The sequence below is a fragment of the Sipha flava genome, unplaced genomic scaffold (genome assembly GCF_003268045.1).
Source record: "Sipha flava isolate LNK unplaced genomic scaffold, YSA_version1 32_pilon_pilon, whole genome shotgun sequence".
Lineage (NCBI taxonomy): Eukaryota > Metazoa > Arthropoda > Insecta > Hemiptera > Aphididae > Sipha > Sipha flava.
In genome coordinates this window covers 3,064,366-3,084,573 of record NW_020273018.1, presented here as the reverse complement: position 1 = coordinate 3,084,573, position 20,208 = coordinate 3,064,366, and the positions used below count along the sequence as shown (strand labels likewise).

Sequence of the window (20,208 nt, the reverse complement as noted above, 5' to 3'; positions counted from 1 at the left end):
CTTAAGTAGTAATAAAATCAATAGCTTACCTTTCTGTACGGGTGGACCACCGATTTTTAAACAGTGGCGCCAAGCTCTAAAAAAAAGTACTATTGTCAAATTTATTTTCAGAAGGTACTGCCCACCAAAAATGTCACTTATCAGTGTAGTAATAAATAAATAATAGGTTATAATAGTTAGGTACATAGTAAAAGTATTCTGTTGTTAAAAATGTGATGGTTATTATTATACTATTATAATATTACTTTATACGTACTTTAATTATCTACGTTATATGAACAGCCTCAAAGTCCTAATGACTATTTGGGACTAAGCTCCTAGGACCACCCACCCCATTTAAGCAATTGTTTTAAAAACAATAGTTTTTAACTTAATATTTACTTACTGATGGTACGCTTCACTTTACCTTTTATAAATGTTTAGTAGCCATAGGTAAAAATTTAACTCCCGTGTTTTTCATCGAACGGACAAATGATAAGTTTTAATTATACATAAAGTACAAGTATTAGAAATATTTGAGATATAGAACATATTATATGTTTTGTATTTCATAAATATCACACATTTTTTTTTTATGATTAATATGTAAATCACATAGGTGGTTTGGTTTACTTGCTGGAAGTGGTAAATATTTATAATAATATTATCCTCAGGCCCAGATATTTATAGTTAAAATGGGCCCCATTAAGGTACCAAAAATTTAAAGAAATAAATAATTTTTTTTAAATTGTGTAGATATGTAACAGATGAAAAACATTTAAAAACATTATAATTATTACACAGAATATATTTAAAATGTCCATAAGTTATTTTTATATTTAACCAAAATAATTATTAAATACCTACTTCATACAAATAATTTATATATTATGAATAATACACATCATTAAGTACCTACTCTTATTTAAAATATTTATTTCTTAATCATAGGCTTGCGCAGATTCCTGTTTCCGATGTGGCTTTTATTTTTTATGATCATTCACCCCCTTAAAAAAAATAGATATACAAAACATAAGTAGGAATAAAATTTATTAGAAAAACTGATGTATAATTGATTATCAATGAACGCCAGTCCCGGCAATTTTAATTTTTTGTAATATGATAAAATTGATGAAAAAAAAATTTGATTTTCCCAAAAAAAAAAAAAGAATTAGTAGCTCTTTTTACCTAAGTACTTAGTACCTACCTAAAAAATTCTCAGGTGTGGCTGTAGCCTTTAAGCCACACCTGTGCGCACGCCTAAGTTCTTAATTTATCACGAGCAAAAGTCAATATAGTTTCATTAAAATCAATCGATGGTAACAAATCATGTTCAGACGATAATATTTTAAATGATTTTAAGGATTCTTGAGTCTGATTAGTTCAATACTTATTTTTTATGCGTGCTAACTTTGAAAATGCCCGTTCAGCAGAACAATTTGGAATTGTTACACTTCAAGAAAAACAATTCCTCTTCTCCGCTGAGTGAGAAGTTCCTGGGCAGACTAATCTCGTTGCGTGGCTAAAGCTACCCACCTCGATCTTGCGACTTGATGCCGTGTGATTTTTTCTTATAGGGATACATTTAGTCACAAGTTTACCAGAAAGAGTTCGAAATGTCTTGGAACTTAAGCAAGAAATTCGTCGTGTCCTCAACGAACTTGATGGGGTAATGTGTTATCCAGTGATGGTAAATTTTATGGAAATAATCAGGGTTTATTCTAACAGGCAGTATGAATTGGGGTAGTAGGAAAAATCAAAAGGGCAAATTGACTTTATGAATATAGGTATTTTACAAAAATATAATTTTTCTTATAGAATGATTGAATTTCTACTAAATATTTGAAACTTGTGTAATTTATAAACCCAACCTAGTACTTAATAAGAAATAATTATGTAAGTTTACTTTGCTACTTCGATGATTGATTAATCTATGAAATTTAAATAGTGGTATATATTTAACAGAAAATATCCGTATTTTTTTAATGTTTTACTACGCGATGGTAAAAATTCTAAAATATCAATATACAATTTATTTGGGAAGGGCGTAAATATTATAATCCAAATATATTTCATAAAACAAACTTTTCAGTGTGTTTGGGCAGTAGGTAAAAATTCTTAGAATAAGTCCTGGAAAGAATAATCGTCTGTATGGGTAGTAGGAAGAGTCATATACCCAATATTGTTTTTTACTGTTAAACCTTAACTTTTCCTGAAGAGAATGATATTTTAAATTTATTTCTCAAACTAGGTAATAGTAGCATAATTTTTTTTTTCTGAATATTTGCAGCTTTCACATTTATGAAAAAAATCTATCTTCTCAAAACCTAAAAATATAATGAAATATAATTAAAAATCTTTCATTAAACAATATACCTTAATAAAAAGTGTAATTAAGATACTATATATACATAACAATTGAATCATTTGGCCGAACAACGGGACAAGTGCCAGTCTTGGCATTATTGCGTTTATCGGTGGAATATCGGGGTACGGGTACAATTTATTGTATATGTTCACTATCGCATTGAAATTACAATAAAAATAGATTAAAAGGCAATATTAAGTTTAATTTTAAGTCGTGGAAATGGTTTGTAATATTTTAAATGCCTCCACTGTAAAATGTGCTCAGTGGCACTTGTTCCATTGTTCAACCGAGCGCTTCAATCATTAATTATAATATTTATTAATAATAAAAATAATAAATAAATTATGCTTTTAACAAAAATTATTCTTTATAGATTTTATTTTAAATGTCAAAATTAAAGTATTAAAATATGGTCTTGTATTAATTATATCTAACACAGAAACAGATTAAAGTAAACCTGATAAGTATTCTATCAAATACTTAAATACCTTAATCAATTAATTTTTGGTTCAACTTTTGTTGGTATTTAGTTCAAAAATAATTAATCAATTCTTATATTAGTGTAAGAATTCGTATTTAATTCATAGACATTTATATATCTATCCTTAAGTTTAATTTTCCTTTAAAATAGAAAAAATAAGAAATTGTTGTATATAATATTTATAATAACAGACTAAAATTAAATAAGTTGGAAAATATTTATCAGTTGATTTAAAAAATTATATATGGTTAATTATTTACACTCAAAATCAAAATTTTAATACTCAAAGTAATACATCAAGTAATAAAAAATACAAAAATAATAATTAGGATAAAATGTTAATAAAAAATAATTAAAATACATCAAATTTTAAATAGGCATTTATGTTTCAACCAATAATTTCATTTACAACATCAGACAAATTTAAGTTATTGCCATCACACTCAAAGTCAGACAATGTTAAACTATCTTCTTGACATTTTTTCTCATTTAAAAATGTATTCAAAGAGCCTTTGGTTATTAATTCATCTCTTAGAACATTATTTGTCTTAGATTTGATAAGTTTTTTGGAAATTTTCATAGAAGATAATTTATTAGTCAAATCCATTAGATTATTGTTATATGTTGTCCCTACAAAAAAAAAAAAAAAATCTCTCAAATGATTTGTATTTAAAAATTAATCAATTGTTGAACAATATAAATTACTTTTCTGTGTTTTGTTTGAAAATCTTTCTTCATAAATTGAAACTTTTATTGGATATCTTAATAGGACAGCTGTTTGAGGTTCAGTTGTTGTTGTTTCATAATTATTCCATTTTATTTCATAACATTTTATTCCTTTATTGACTCGTTTTTTGACAATTTCATTCATTAAAACATTAGCTTGGAAATTATTATCATACATTAAATGCCATCTAGTAAGCAATGGTAAAAATTTTTCAATAGCATATTCTTTTTCCCAACACAATTTATCTGAAGAAAATTTCTAAAAATATGTAAATTATTTACTTATTCATATATTAATATAATAAATAAAGTAGTTGCTGTTTATTGCATGCACATTCAATACAGTCAATAGACTCATTCGCCTATTAGATTACCATATTAACTATTTTTAGAATTATACCTACAATAAAAGCATTTATATCTGGTTGCGTCCACTTAGAAGATACTTCTGGATACTTAGGTACTTTAAGAAATTCATCAATAATTGCTTCCGAAGGAAAATTTTTATTTTGTAAAGCTTTTTTTCTAATTTTTAATTCTAATTTAATTTCATTTGTCTGTGATTTAATATCTTTCTCTGCAGCATTTAAGATCAAATTGCTCCTCCAATTTCTCATACTAAAATCAAATTATAAAAGTATTTATTATATTCAAATATGAAGAAAGGCTTATAATAAATAAATAAATACCGATCAAGGACAACACTATCATCTAGTGTCTGAAGAAAATTTATGGCTGTTTCTTTACCAATACCAATTACACCTTTTTCATCATAATCACAACCACATAGCAATGATAGAGCTATCATTTTGTTTCGTCCAATTTTTAATTTTTTTTCAATAGATTCAAAGCGATAAACTTCAATAGAACCATTTCCAGATGCATTAAAGTTTCTGTAGATAACACGAGCACCATAAAGAAAACAATCACTATCTTGAGTTATGATTCCATCAACAATCTGAAATTTAATGTATTATTTTTAAATATATTTTATAACATACAATTAAAAAAAAAATGTATAAAAGAAATTTAATCTAACTTAAAATGGTGTTGCAACCTAATTAAATAACAAAAAAAAACTATATACATATTTATAGTAAGGTAATTTAAGTAGATACCATAGGAGATTTCCTTCTTTCCGTGTTAAAAAAAAATTCAAATTAAAAAGTTAAATATCATCAATTTTATTTATTATACCTATCAGTGAAGATTATATAAATCATATGTAAAGAAAAAAATAAACTTAATATTTAATTTATTTATAATTTCAATAATAACTGAATACAATAATTAATTAGTGACACAATTATAATATAAATCAGTGGTTCTTAACGGTGGCGATACTACCCCCTTGGAGGAATTTTGGTCTCTCCGGGCGGGGGGCGATAATTTTGAAAGGGGCACTGAGGGGGCAGTGAGCTTTTTCAAACTCAGAGATTAAAAATAAAAATAATAAATCATTGAGGAAGTATTGTTTGATACAAGTTTGATCACTGATACCAAAAAGGGTCGTCGATTTTTCAAACGGTGGAGGAATATTTTACCAGAAAAAATGTCCCCTCGACAAATATTATTGCATGCGCAATGGATGGCACTCCCTCAATGACCGGTCGCCATGATGAGTACATAGCCCATCTAAAAAAAGCCGTCTCAGGTATTATTTGTGTTTATTGTGTAATACATAGCCTACATTTAGCTGCAAAAAACTTAAGCGGTGTCTTGCACAAAACCCTTTAATTAGTCATAAAAGCTGTAAACAAAATTAAAACAAATTTACTCAATGACAGCATATTTCGAGAACTTTTTCATGATAATTATGAAGATTTTGAAAAATTACTTTTGCATACGGCAGTAAGGTGGCTTTCCAAAGGAAAACTTTTGTGTTGTTTTTTCGCATTATTTTACTCTATCATTGAATTTCTCAATAAAATTGATCCTGTCTTAGAGGACAATTAGAAGTAACGAAAAATTGAAATTGAGTAGGTACCTCACAGATATTTTTGAAAAAAATTATGAAATCGATTTGAAGCTTCAAGGGAATAAGATGAACTTTATCAAGGCCAAAGGATTAATTTCCTTATTCATTTTTAAGTTCGATCTTTACAAAACAAACATAAATCGTCAAGAACTGAGTTAGTTTCCGAATCTCAAGTCATGTTCAGACGCAAATGGTTTAGTTCCAGAAAAAAAAATTCTAATTTTCACTGATCATATTTTACAGCTCAAAAAAGACATGAAAACAAGATTTCAAGACCTACTTGAGTTACAAATCTCTAATTGGATTTTAGATCGATTTTCGTTTGAATCTGTAAAAGATCTCGAACCTTATTTACAAATGGAGTTTATCGATCTTAAATACGGCTGTGAGACATAACTTGTTTTTAAACTGGTCGGTTACGAGCTAGTCTAGATCAAGCTTAAAGACACTTATCAACAACTATGGAAACAAGTTAAATTGTTGCTTCTTTCTTTCCCGTCAACGTATCTAGTTGAAAAAGGATTCAGTGTTGTTGTTCAAATTTTGACTAAGCAAAGAAATCGGTTGGACATTTGTAACAAAGGTGATCTGCGTTTAGCTTTGACCAATATTGAACCAGACATCGCCACATTAGCAACTACTCACCAAGCTCAGGACAATCATTGATAGGCGTAATTTTTATATTTTATAATTTTTTTTTTCATTGTTAAGTAAAATTTTTTTGTAAATTATTTTGTTGTGTGGAATAAAATATAACCATTACTATTTTCTTAAAGTAAGAGTTTTTATTTTAATTTAGTATACTGATGAATAAATAGGAAGAATAGGGAGAAAATTTAATTTTAAATAAAGGGAGCCTTAGCAGAAAGTTATTATGATAAAGGGGTGCTGAACTAAAAATTTTAAAAACCTCTGGTATAAACTCATATGTTTATATTATACAAACTGCTAATGGTTTGTATCGATTTGATGCTGTAATGGAGACATATGAACAGTGATATACCATGTAAATTTATGTATTTGTTCTGAACATACAGTTTAGGATATTGACATTGAATACCAAAGTATTAAATTTAAAATCTTAAAATTAGCTATTTATTTACTAAATTGTACTTGCCCCATTTTTATTGAGTATAGCACATAGCTGTTCTGCTTCTCCAGAACTGTAAACACAAGTTACTCCCATAATATTTAATAATAATTCACACTGAAAATAATTCATTAAAGTAATACATTAAAAAAAACATATAATTATTTATTCAATTTTATATTTCTAAAAAAACATAAAATTATTAATAAACGAAAAAAAAATTATAACACTAAACTAATCTTATCTTTATAATATTTATATATACTCAGATTAAATTTTTAATTAATATGTTTACTTGACCCAGGTTAAGAAGCAGCAAATAATGTCAATATTCAAAGTTATTTCTTATTAGAAAACCCACTATAATTTTTGCATGAATAAGAAAATAAACTAAATGGTTAGTAATTTTTATACCATTACATTTTAGAATATATAAATCTACATTTTAGGATTATTTCCATTAAAAAGACTATATATAAGTATATACTATAGTATACAGAAAAAATTAAGAATGTACACAATATCAAATGTTACAAATTTTACGTATGTGATTAAAAGTCCAGTATAATTTTTTAAGGGCATTAGGAAAATACATTTTTAAATAATTGTCTCTTAGTAATAACATATTATAATATTATAAATTTATGACTTTATACAAATTTGGTTTCAAATATATAAAAGAACTATAATTTAAAGAAAAGATGTTGGTAAATATAGATTTATAATTTCTAACTCATCATTATTAACAGCTTAACGGTTCATTAAGAACCTGTGCTGCATTTTCTAACTCAAGCATACAATATACATAGAACATTTTTTTTATGTTATGAGTGTTAAGATGATATATTATGAAATTTATACTTACTTGTTTTTGTAATGAATTTAGGCGTCTGCGAACAATAACATTATTTTTTGTCAGAGCTTTATTATTATTATTTAAACGCTTTTCTATTATATCTTGTTTCAATAATGGTGCTTCTCCTTCCAAAATAAATATTGGTATAGTACCAAGCAATAATAAACTACTAGTACGAAAAAATAAGTTCCTGGCAAAAAAAAATTTTAATATGTTATTAATTAATTAATCAAGCATAAATAAATTCTTAAGTATTAATATCATGGTATCTATAGAAAATTATAGAAAAATTTTATTCTGTTTTCCAATTGTAAAAAAATATTAGTTTATTAGTTGTCTACTAAATGTACTTAACATATGTCAACATTTAGATAGTAGCCTCTGAATGCTGAATCAATATAATAGACAAGAGCAATATAAATATAACATTTGATTATTATGTACTTAAATAATACAAATTAATATAACAGTAGATATTATTAAGAAATATACAAATATTTAAAAATGTATATAAGTTATTTATTGCAAGTGAATATATTTATTCAAAATTGTTTACCTCAAATACATATTTTTTTGGCTTATGTTCGAATTAAAATTTTCACTATCACAGACCCAGCCACTTAAGTCTATTGCTACGATTTTGTTTTGCAACTCCCAAAGTGGTACTTTTTCAGCAACTGGTGACAAGAGTGGCCACAGATTTTTAACACCCATTTTCAAAGAATTAGAAAACTGTATAATATGGCAAATATGCACTGATAAAAATATCCCAAATTACACTATTAAATACTTGAATAGTTTATATAAATCAACATGTTAAACTTTAAAAACAACTAAAACATTTAAACATTATTTAATATAAATTTAATATCCTCTCAAACAATTTAAATATAACGGTTTTCAACATAAATTTGATTATAGTGACTAATATATATATATATACTAATACTAATATATAGCGAAATGTGATATGTGAATGTTTAAATAATTTATCTGTTCTATTGATAAGCAAAATCTTATCAAAATAATTTTTGGGCGGTTTCTATTTTCTCGTTTAAATGTTATTGTCAAAGAATACTTCTATAAATTATTACTGAAAATCCAATAAAATTGTTTATTTTATAATAACATTTAGACTATGAGGAAGGTAAAAAATGTATCGGTTTTACTATAATTACCATTGTGTATTTTTTTTAATTCTTGATATTCACACGATTTTGATCTGAAGGATTGCTCTGGTGATCAATATGTTATTTCAGTATGATAGTTAATAAAGAAGGAAGTTATTTTTTGAGTTTCTAAATTGTTTTCCAAATAATTGACAAAATCTAACGAAAAATTACAAATGACCAAATATACGGGACATTGGTTTTTGACAAATTAGGATTTTTCTTTGTTGTCACTCAAAAAAAAAAAAAACGTATAACTTAACATTTTAAGGAGAATGGTAGTATTATCGAATTATACTCGTTGAAGTGGTATCATTTTCAAAAGATTTTGTCTTTTTTACACAAGATATTTGACGTTTTCGTTTTTTTTAACTTCTTTTATTAAAATGTCATTGTTGATTTATTTTATAAAAATAAAAATATTAATTCAACAAAAAATATAATGTAAAATTAATTTTATGATTTTCCTATTTATTCGTATCGAGTGCTTAGATAGAACGCTTTCACGTCCGAGTAACCTTTAAGATGACTGAAGCTCTATTAATATTGAGCTTTCGTTCTTGTAGTCTTTCCATCTCGCGACAAACAATGAGCCCTCACCCTCATAGACTCTCGCCACTAGAAAACTCAAGACTACTTGACTCGAAATGTAAGGCCTTAAATCCGCATTGTCCAACTCAATATTGAAGGAATAAGCAGAACAAAATTAGATTATCTTATTGAACTATTTTCTATATATAATTTATATTACTTGAAAAAATGCATGCCTCGAACGAAGATCAATTAAGAGCAGTAGGACATATACTAGGTTTCATACTATCTGCTGTAACTTTCGATCTCAGATTATTTTCTTATTTGTGTACATCATATAAGTTGTTTTAGTTGAAATTTATTAATTTTCGATATTAATCCTTAAAGCTTTAAAATTTAATTTTTCTCAAATGGTTATTTGTGATCATTAAAAAATGTAAAGCAGAAAGTCGCAAACATAATGTCAAAGGATATTTGATTTTTTGTGGATGATATATTAAAAAGTATGGGTGAAAAATACTATATTATCAAATATTGTGTTATAGAAAACCAAATTTTTTCAGCTAATTACATTATTTACAGAGTAGGTCACCTAACAATATATGCATATACCTCATTTTTATGTAATTTAAAATTTTATTATAAATACCATAATACTTAAAAATGTGTATGACTTAAATTAATCCAACTATTACTCATAAATATATAAATAGAGATCAAGATAACAATAAAATAGATTATAAAATAGTATTGATTCTTCTCCGTTTTATACACTGTAAAATAGTTATGAATAGAGCGCGGATTTCTATGCAATCGCATATTTTTTTCCTTTCAATATATTTGGATTTTTGTCAGTTACCTCCACGAATCATCATAATTTGAAGCTAATGGTGAAATTTTTTTTTTCATATTTCTGCATATATAGAGGTTATTGCATATTTTGTATATTTTGGCAAAATTCAAAATTTATTGTATATTGAAGTGAAAATTTAAAAAAAATGTATAAAATAATATTTTGTCTAGTAGAAAAATTAAAAATAAATTTCATAGTCACTAAATAATAATTTATATATATATTTAGTTATAAAATAAATAATCGATAACGACGTAAACTTAATCGCTCTTGATGTGTTAGTCGATTATCGACATACCACTTGCTTCAAATATGCCCAATAACTTCGGTTGACATCGAAGGTTCGTTTTCAGTCTTTAAAAATATGTTAACCGATAAACGACATAGCTTCACGGAAGATAAACTTGAAATGCATATGATTATTTATTTTAATAATAAATAAAATTTTAAAAATAAATTAAGTTCAGAAAATTCCCTAATTTTTTTTGTATTAAGTATTTAAGTAATTAATTTTTATAAGTTGAATTATAAATTTTAAATAAATAAAATATTCTTGCATATTTTTTGCATGTTTTCATAATTTTGACTGCATATTTTTTACATATTTTCATGATTTTGACTGCATATTTTTTTGCATATTTTCATGATTTTTACTGCATATTATATGGCATATTTCGATACTTTTAAGTGCATACAAATCCGCGCTCTAGTTATGAATAAAGTAAACGGTAGTATGATTGAAATACCAATAATTTGTATTCTTAAGAAAATATAATAATGTAGTATGTTATTACTACTTTTGATATCAATGTTATTATAATTTGTGTACTTAGATTATTGTTCATAAGCCATTCAGTCGCATTCCAGGGTCAATGCGACTATAATATATCATCGAAAATGTAAATGTACTAATTTGTTTTTAATGACACATTTAATTAGTCTTTTTTTTTTTTGTACTTTCTTTAATAATAACATTTAAAAATATTAATTTATTTATAATTAATTTCCTATGAATAAGAATGGTTAGCAATGGATATTCAGAGACAATACCTAAAATTCTTGTTGACGCTGTTATCCATGTTATCCAAACAACAATAAATTAAATATTGTAGTCTACACTATAGAAAATGTTTGACTATTATTTATGTATATATGGTATACTTATAGTTTGTGGAATGTAGATTTAGAATAGATAGTATAAAATGTATAATACATTATAACAATAAGAACATACTTATAAAGCAATATAATGTACAAATCTTAAGATCGGGATTGACATTCCAAAGCTATCAAGGGGAGTGGTATCCATCCTATAGAGGTAAGTATAAGGTTAGGTTAATAAGTATTAGGTAATGTTAAAAAAAACTTATTTTAAATTGTATAACACTTTTGGCTTTTATCAAAAATGTATTTAAAGTATAATTATAACCTATTATAACATTAGTGCTGGAGTTTTAATGTTATTTAATGTTTAGTATTTAATGGTAGCGATATCATCCCATTAATTTATAATACCTAAACACTCCAAAAACTATAAACACTATTTTAGTTATATTCATTGACGATATAACAAAGATCCCCTTGCAATTCAAAAAATTTTTCAGCATCTTGACTTAATCTCCATGTGGAATAAGAAAAAATATTTAACTAAACGAAAAAGAAATCAATCCAAGTAAGCTTCTAAGCAAAATGTAAACTAAACAAAAAATAATATCCTTAATTAATTCTAACATAACTCTTTACTAAAATAAAATGCAATAAAGTACCTTAGAGTAACTATTGATTGAAGACTTTCATGAAAAAATCAAAAAAAAAAATTAAAGGAAACAATGGAACTTATGCCTTCATCTTCTTAGCCCAATTTTAAGTTCAATCTAACCTGTTTCTGTAATATGTATGATAATTATGTTAAAATTAATTTGTAAACATTGAATTTTGGATCTGAATATTTTGGACAACAAGAATTGCGGATGTCGGTGGAACAGCTCCGTCATAGTAATGTAATGTATTTTAATTTTAATTTGGTACTTGTTAATGCACGACTGTCAGTTTTATAAAAACCTAGCGTTGTTTTAAGTAAATATAATTTATACTTAAAACCTAATCTTATTTTTATATCTGTTTATTAAGTCTGTAGAGAATAATAAAATTAACATAATACACGAAATAAAAATAAAATGTGAATACATGTTAGAAGTATCACATTCCGTATGCTACCTTTATTTGGTCACCAAATAATACTCACAATTCTCAAATTTCTGAATCGATTCAAAACTTATTTATAAATATAATAATAATATGAATATTTATTTATAAATACTATCAGTATATGTATATTAAGTATCTTAAGAATATATTTATAATACGAAATTGTAAAAACTACTTAAATATGATGTTTTCGCACAAATGAATAAACAAATTTTCGAATTTATAATGTAGGAATACAAAAAACGAAGAAATATTTTTGAATTAGAACGTTACTACTAATTATAAGTTATTATCATTATTAAATTCGTTTATTATCTTAGACAATTCTATTATTCTAAAATCTATTCTTTTGTGGTACTGATGATAAAAAACCCACTTAATGTATAAATAATTTATAAATTATATTTGTATAACTACCACTTGTTTCTATGCTGTTTAACTAATATATGTACTAAAATATGTACTCGTAACTATACTTAAAATTATACTTAGATTTAAAATGTTATTTATATTATACAAATGTTTCAATTGATTATTAATTACGGTCGTCAACTAATAATAATAATAGTTTTATTTAAAACTAACTGATCTTGCATGGCGTTGTCCGTGACGAATTCAACCTCCCCTGAAACTCCATTAAATGTTAACAATAAGTTCAATATATATTTTTAATGCAGTTATTTGGGTTGTTTTGATCAAATATAAAACATAATAATGTAAACGTAACTAGGGTTGCCATACGTCCCGGAAAACCGGGATTGTCACCGTTTTTGGACTTCGCGTCCCGGTGTCCCGAAAAATGTTTTCGGAACGTCCATATGTCCCGGCTTGGACGTTTAGAAGAAATTGTAGTATTGTTTAATTTTTCATTTCGACCATTTTATCTCAAAGTACATTTTTAATCGTAATCGATTAACAATATATAATAAAAATACAATTTGTAATTTACACATATAAATATATAATATATTTTATTTCATAAAAATATTTTTAAATATTATATTGCAGGCCAATAATGATCCTCTTCAGTGGCGTATACATAACTTTTGTATGGGGAAGGGATTATTTGCAAGCAAATCATTATTTATTTTTACGCTTCTAACGACCTCACACTAAGAACATTATTTTATAATATTTAATAAAAGGCCTAGGAGGGGGGATCTGATTCCTCCTTGAATACTCCACTGGTCCTTTCAATATATTAAAAGTTATATAAAAAGTATATTACTCGATAATGTGTTTGTTTTGTCCCGGTTTCACCTTATAAATTTATGGCAACCCTAAACGTAACAGAACATAACGGATACCCGACGTGCAGGCATAGATACAAGGGCGAGGGGATATGGAGGCTGAAGCCACCCTCCTTAGACATTAGGTGAAAGACTTTGTACAAATCGACGTACGTAATGAATGATGACAGTAACTCACTTTATTAGCCCCCTTCCCTTTTTCATTTCTAGATCCTCACCTGCCGATGTGTTCTATTACGCTACAAAAAGAAATTCCTTTTGTTTATTTGTTGAAAAAAAAGGAAATATTATTTGTTTATTACATTTTTTATCTTAATACTATTTAATAATATAAATAGATAAACAATATGGTAGGTTTGTAAACATATAGATTTTTCTTAATTTTGGAGCAAGCAACATATTGTTATGAATGTCGAACCATAATGTGGTCCTTTATTATCTGTTAATATGTGAGAATGTGTACTCACCGTCGTGTGATAATGTAATATACACTAGTTGTACAGTCGTTGCCAGATAAATTGAGACGGCGGCGGCGGCGCTTTTCATGAAGTGTAGCCCAAACTAGTCGCTGATAATGTGGTGCAAAGGTCTTACAGTTAGCTACGACGCGCGCAGTTACCAGTTCGAACCCGGCTTAGTGCAAAAAATTGTCTGCAGAATTTTCTGTTCTCTCTCCCGTTCTGGTTGCCCTACACTGCTAAAAACAACTAACCTAACCCGGTGTGTTTTGACCGCGCAAGCACTTCAGTCGTATCAACAATATTTGTTTATAATAATGCATATAGATGTTGTTATTATTTCATCATATTATTAATATTATGTGTTATTATTATATTAATTATATTATTTTACAATTTCTACTTTTTGTTCTTAAATAAAAAATTATTATCAGAATATATGATTTGAAATTAATATCGTAAAATATTTTTTGTAACAATAGTTGGTTTATTGATATATTTTCAGTAATAATATTGAAATACGGAGGACCACTGGTTTTCCGTTATCGCGCCGCCGCCGCCGTCTCAATTTATCTGGCAACGACTATACCTAGTCAAAGCATACGTGTAGTTCTTACCTGCTTCATTGAAAAAAATATTGCTGATTCTATTAATAAAACTGTTAAGTTAAAGTATAAATAGTAAGCGTTAATGGAAATCGGTATCATTTATAAAACTAACCGGTTCGTATAATTCACTGATTTGTTGCACGTGCATATCCATTATTGTTAATATTATTTTGTTGTATTTACTACTAATATGTGTTATAGTAACTTATTATTGTGAGCATTAGTAAAATTATGATCTACGACATCTATCTTGCATTTACGATGTCATTTACAATAATAGTTTGAATAGAACAAATATTTTTGGTTTGTTACTACAATATGAATTTTACTTTTGAGTTTTTACAATGGTTTGGATAATTTGACACTCCAGTGACCATCCAGTGAGAGAACGCAACTACTTCGCGCATGTGAAATTTCCCCACCACGCGGCAACCAGTGTTATCGCTATCGATACTGGTCGTCAAGTGAGGCGCTCGAGTTGGTAAAGTGGTGGGAATGCGCAAAAATTGACGGGTTTTGGTCGCCGCCCAGTTGCGTTCTCTCAATGGACGCGGTGTAGGTGCCGAATTATGTTAAATTAATTCTAGTATTTATAAAATGTATTGTTTGTGAACCATTTTAGTTTTGTTCACACAATTAAACTTAGATTTAAGTAGGATTACCATACGTCCGGACAGTCCAGATTTCAAACATCTGTCCGGATTGGCGTCCGGATTTGAAAAATGTTCAGATTTTACAAAGATAATCGATTATCATGGTTATAATAATACAAAATATTATATCAGGTGACAGATTTTCGTGCTCACTCTGTATAAATGTACAATATGTAAATTATTTTTTTTTATACATCATATTTGTATTGTTTTAACATATTTAACCTAATAACTCTTATGTAGACATTTTGTTCATAGATCTAAGTAAAACTGTATTAATGAAATAACAATATTGTTTATTTTAAATTTAAAATATTGATGTTATGCCACTTGAAGGACTTATTCCAGCTAATTTAAATATGTATGACGATAAAAATATTATAAAAGCTGCTAAAATATATGTCCAAGATCTCCATGATGATACCTCATCTACAATCAGAGCTGACCTGTTCATATGGAGGCAACAATGGAGTCAAATACTATTCCAAAACCGAATTCTGCTCTTGATTCACTCTCTCATCGCACCAATCTTCGACCTAACATTAAAATACTTTTACAATTATTCGCCACGTTACCAGTTACCTCTTTCACTTCGGAAAGAACGTTTTCAGAACTTAATCGCTTAAAAATTTTTTTAAAAAGCACCATGTCGGAAAACAGACTGAATGGGTTAGCTATGGCTAATATAAATAAAAAAGAGCAATTTGATGAAAGTGAAACAATAACTGAATTTGCCAGAAATTCGCCTAAGAGAATGCAGCTGTCAGAGTGGAGCAAGTGACTGAACACTGAAACCAAAATTATTATTATTATAAATTACTAGCTGACCCGACAAACGTTGTTTTATCATATAAATTATTTCTAGAGAATACTTTGCTAGAAAAAAATAACTAATTAAATATAGGCATGTAAGAATGTGGGTAAGGATAAGGATGTAAGGAAGAGATATGGAGTGCTATGAATGGTGACGAAATATAAAAATGAAAAAACATCAAACATTTATTTTTTTAATAATTTATTAAAATTGATCCATTAAAATTATATATATCGCTAATTATGACAATATTAGTAAAAAACAATATCTATCCCTTAATGCAACAGAGTGTACAATATTTTTTGTTATCCCATCTTTCGCCAACACAAATTGGATAGCTCGAGAGCACACCACGTATAATTATCCGTGTGAAAAATATAATGTACTCAAATCTAAGCTACAGACATTGTTTGGCTTTGAAACTTATTGATAGTCATTGCAAATGCCAATCTAATTGGAAATTTAAGGCGTTTAAATTGTATTGGCACAGCTGTGGGTATAATAGAGATTCGCGGTAATAATATATTTTCACCTCGGAATTTGCCATTTAAAATTATGGCTTCGATAACATTTTTCATTAATTTTTTAACAACTTATCGCGTGCTGTTGTACAACCGTGGTAGGTCAAATTATGAAGCAAAATAACCGGAGAACAAACAATTGTAAATTATGCGGTGGCATGCCTGGTAAGTCCAATTAGTTTAAAAACTCTGTTAGATAATTTACAGCTTCAGTAGCATAGCAAACTATATCTATAGATTTGTATGACACCATGTCTCCTGATAATAAATGTTTATCTTGAGATTCAATTCGTTGACGTCCACATTTTTTGCTACTAAAATTCCCCTTTCTGCCAGCCACTCATGATTTGTGTATTGTCTGTGTACATTGGAAAATATCTGGTCAATGAGAGCATCTTACGAATAAATGATTGTGCAGAAATCAGTCGGTAATTTTATACATTCCGTTTCAACTGTAGTAACTTTCCCATCTCCAATATCTAACAATTGTTTTGAGAATCTTCTGCATGCAGCTTTTTTTGATTAAATCGCAAGTATCAAAATCGTTCGCTCTCTATCTTTACATACATTTCGACCATGAATTGTTGACGAAGCTCATGATATCGTAGAATAATTTTGTCTTGATCGCGTTTAATCATCAACCGATATGCATAATAATTTTTCGAACTAACATTCTTATTTGTTTTGACACCTGTTGCGGGATTTTTTTTGTTTAATATTTATGCAATACCCGTCATTTACTACTAAAAATAAAATTAATAGTTTTTAAATGGTTTTTTTTTATAGTTTTTTAATAGTTTTTAAATAGTTTTATTTAATAATTCATTTTCAATTGTGCAGTTATCGACCGGGTCAAAAATTATTAAATTAAACTATGATTTATTAAACAATAGCACTTTTCCAAAAAAAATTTTCGTAAAAACCTTCTCCTGGCAATCACAAACAATTAAAAAAAATTTGAGCTAAATCGGCCCAGCTGTTCTCAATTGATGAAATGTTATACATTTTTGGCTCCATTTATATATATATATATAGATAACTAATAACTAATTATTTATTAACTTTATCTTACTAAATTTACGCCTAAAACCTTCTCTGTGATGTCCTCTTTTTTTAAAAAAAAAACTACACGACGATCCAATAAGTAGTTTCAGAGTTTATCCCGAACAAAAAAAAGCGACTTCATTTTATATAGTAGTATAGATATAGATAGATAGATATAGATATATTAATAAATATTTTTAAAACTATACTAAAATGCTTGAATTACGTTTAGAAACTTGGTGGTAGATGGTGGGGGAGGTTAAGGGTGAATTCTCATATCCTCTCTTACCTTACTTATCCAAAAAAAAGTGGTTAGCCCCCCCATTTAAAAATCCTGGCTACGCCACTGGTTGTCACTTATCTGTTTAATTTTTAAATTTTAAATTAACTTATTATTAGTTATTACAATAACTTTAATAATGTCTGATGACCTAACAGACTCTTAACAGCGTGGGACTTATGTGTTTTTAAATATATAGGTAACTATAATTTTTAAATATTATGAAATCGGCTAATTTAATCAGTTGCCCCACCCTTTCAAAAGTTAAAATGATGCCTCTGATCTGGACATGTTTTTAAAGAATAACAATGTTACACTAAACTTACTGATGATTCGTTTATAGTGTTGGTACTTGGTAGTATTGAATTGAATTGCTGAGTTACTGATTTGCGACACATTGATTAAATTTATTAAATTCACTGAAAAGAGTCGACTTTTTGAATCACTTACTCATGAAATACATATCCTTATTATATAATTAACGTTGGTCAATATTATACATTCCGAAAAATAAAATAAAAAATACACTCAATAAAAGTTTCGCTCCTAAAACTTTTAACATTTTGCTTTTGAGGGTATTTGCCACTTGACCCTTCTAAATGCGCGACTGACAGTGAGGATCCTTTTCGTTTTTTTAGTTTTTGTAGCAACAACAAAACAACAACGACTCGTTTGGTCCTTATCAGGTGTACTGATGTTGTTTTCCTTTCATTTTTTTTACATCAAAATGTAGTCTATGTTCTTCTTCAAGGTCTAATATATCTCTGTACCAAATTTCATCAAAATCTATTAAATAGTTTAGGAATACATTAATGACATAGGTAGAAACAATTGTTATGTGTTACAAATGTAGATTATAAATGGATAAATGGAGTTTACTCGATATGATTATAAAAATAAAAAAATAAAAAAAATATTGTATTATATTAAAAATGGGCGGAGAGATGCCTGCTGGGTCCACTCATTGTCTTGAACATCAGTTCGCAGTATTTTTTGAGGGGATGAAGCTCCGCCCTAAGAAGAGATAGAATAATAGTTCTCTACCTGTAATAATAACCTTGATATTGTTGTAGGTGGGTTAGTGTATACTAAGAAAATCTCGCTTACAAAATTCTTCCTGATATAACTGATATTCAATACAGACAATCAAAATTAAAAAATATTAAAAAAAAAATTTCATTGTTAGATGCGAACAAGCTGAATTTTCTAGATCAAAATTTGTACTAGCAGGTTTTCATTGCACATTAATCACAAACTAGTTGTCAATTAGTAAGTAAAAAATTCTGTAAGTACGCAAACGAGTATTTATCATTGAATTTTGGTTACGACCATAAGCGTACGCATAGGAGATGCCAGGTGTACCCGGGAACTCCTCGAAATGCTATATATGAGGTCCTTAAATTTAAGTTTAAAAGTAAAAAGCCCGTATTTTAATTAATGTCAAACAGATTAATTTTAAATTAAAATTAAGTATTGGATAAATTATAAATTATGTTTTGTAATAGAAAAATAAAACTAAATTTTCTAAATTTTGAAATATAAAAACTTATTATAATAATAAACGATTTATTATAAAAGTACAAATCATAAATAATTGAAGGTATCTGAGAAAAATATACAAGATTTAAGGAAAACATATTCATTGCGACTAATATATCATAATATTAAATAAAAAATTAAAATTATGATTTTTTAATTATTAATGCATTATAATTTATTAAATATACTTATTCGTTTTGTTAAGATACTACAAGTATTATAAGTAGCCCTGAAATACAGGTCTACGCACGCCTATCATTGTTTATTTCAGACGTTCTATCCCGAGGGGGTATCGAACATTTTCGAGGGGGGGTATGTAGTAAGCGGTATGCTACTGGAGTAAATAATTAATAAATAAATAAACTCTTTCGAAGTGGAATACATTTTTCTTTGGGAGGTAATACTCCCCCGGTCAACCTTCTAAAATAAACTCTGACACCTATGGTAATGACACAAAAATATAATTAGAGCATTTAGTAGTTTTTTTTAATTGTCAAATAATGGCACAAAAGGCTTCAAAAGAAATGGTTTTAAAATAATATTTAATTTGTTTGCGCTTCGTGTGAAAGTGCATTCTATATGTATTATATTCAAATTTCAAACAGATTAATCGACATAAAAACGATTCCCGATGGAAAAATTATACCAACTCAATAACCCTATCAATATCGCAAACAAAATGTTAAGTTCAAAATCATGAAATACTTAAAAGTATCTAAAAAATTATATTATCACTATTATTATGTAAAACTGAATTTTATTAAATGTCCAAGTTCTATGTCAATGTTTGAGGTACAGAATG

At 27.3% G+C, this 20,208-nt stretch overlaps 1 protein-coding gene across 1 annotated transcript; it reads right to left on the bottom strand.

Annotated features, from left to right (window-relative positions):
- Window positions 1-3,190: 3,190 nt before the first annotated feature.
- On the bottom strand, window positions 3,191-8,345 carry LOC112686972 (flap endonuclease GEN). Its single transcript, XM_025559469.1, has 7 exons — window positions 8,035-8,345; window positions 7,488-7,668; window positions 6,650-6,739; window positions 4,244-4,512; window positions 3,959-4,172; window positions 3,534-3,813; window positions 3,191-3,458 (listed from the first exon to the last, which is right to left on the bottom strand). Exons 1-7 carry the CDS (start codon window positions 8,190-8,192, stop codon window positions 3,217-3,219), a joined length of 1,434 nt encoding a protein of 477 aa, XP_025415254.1. The 5' UTR covers window positions 8,193-8,345; the 3' UTR covers window positions 3,191-3,216.
- Between the last annotated feature and the right edge of the window lie 11,863 nt (window positions 8,346-20,208).

Coding starts and splice junctions, on each gene's coding strand:
- LOC112686972 (XM_025559469.1), bottom strand. CDS start 8,192: ATGGGTGTTAAAAATCTGTGGCCACTCTTGTCACCAGTTGCTGAAAAA. Junction 6,740..7,487: donor TAAATTCATTACAAAAACAA/GTAAGTATAAAT, acceptor AATTATTTTCAG/TGTGAATTATTATTAAATAT. Junction 4,173..4,243: donor GATAGTGTTGTCCTTGATCG/GTATTTATTTAT, acceptor ATTTGATTTTAG/TATGAGAAATTGGAGGAGCA.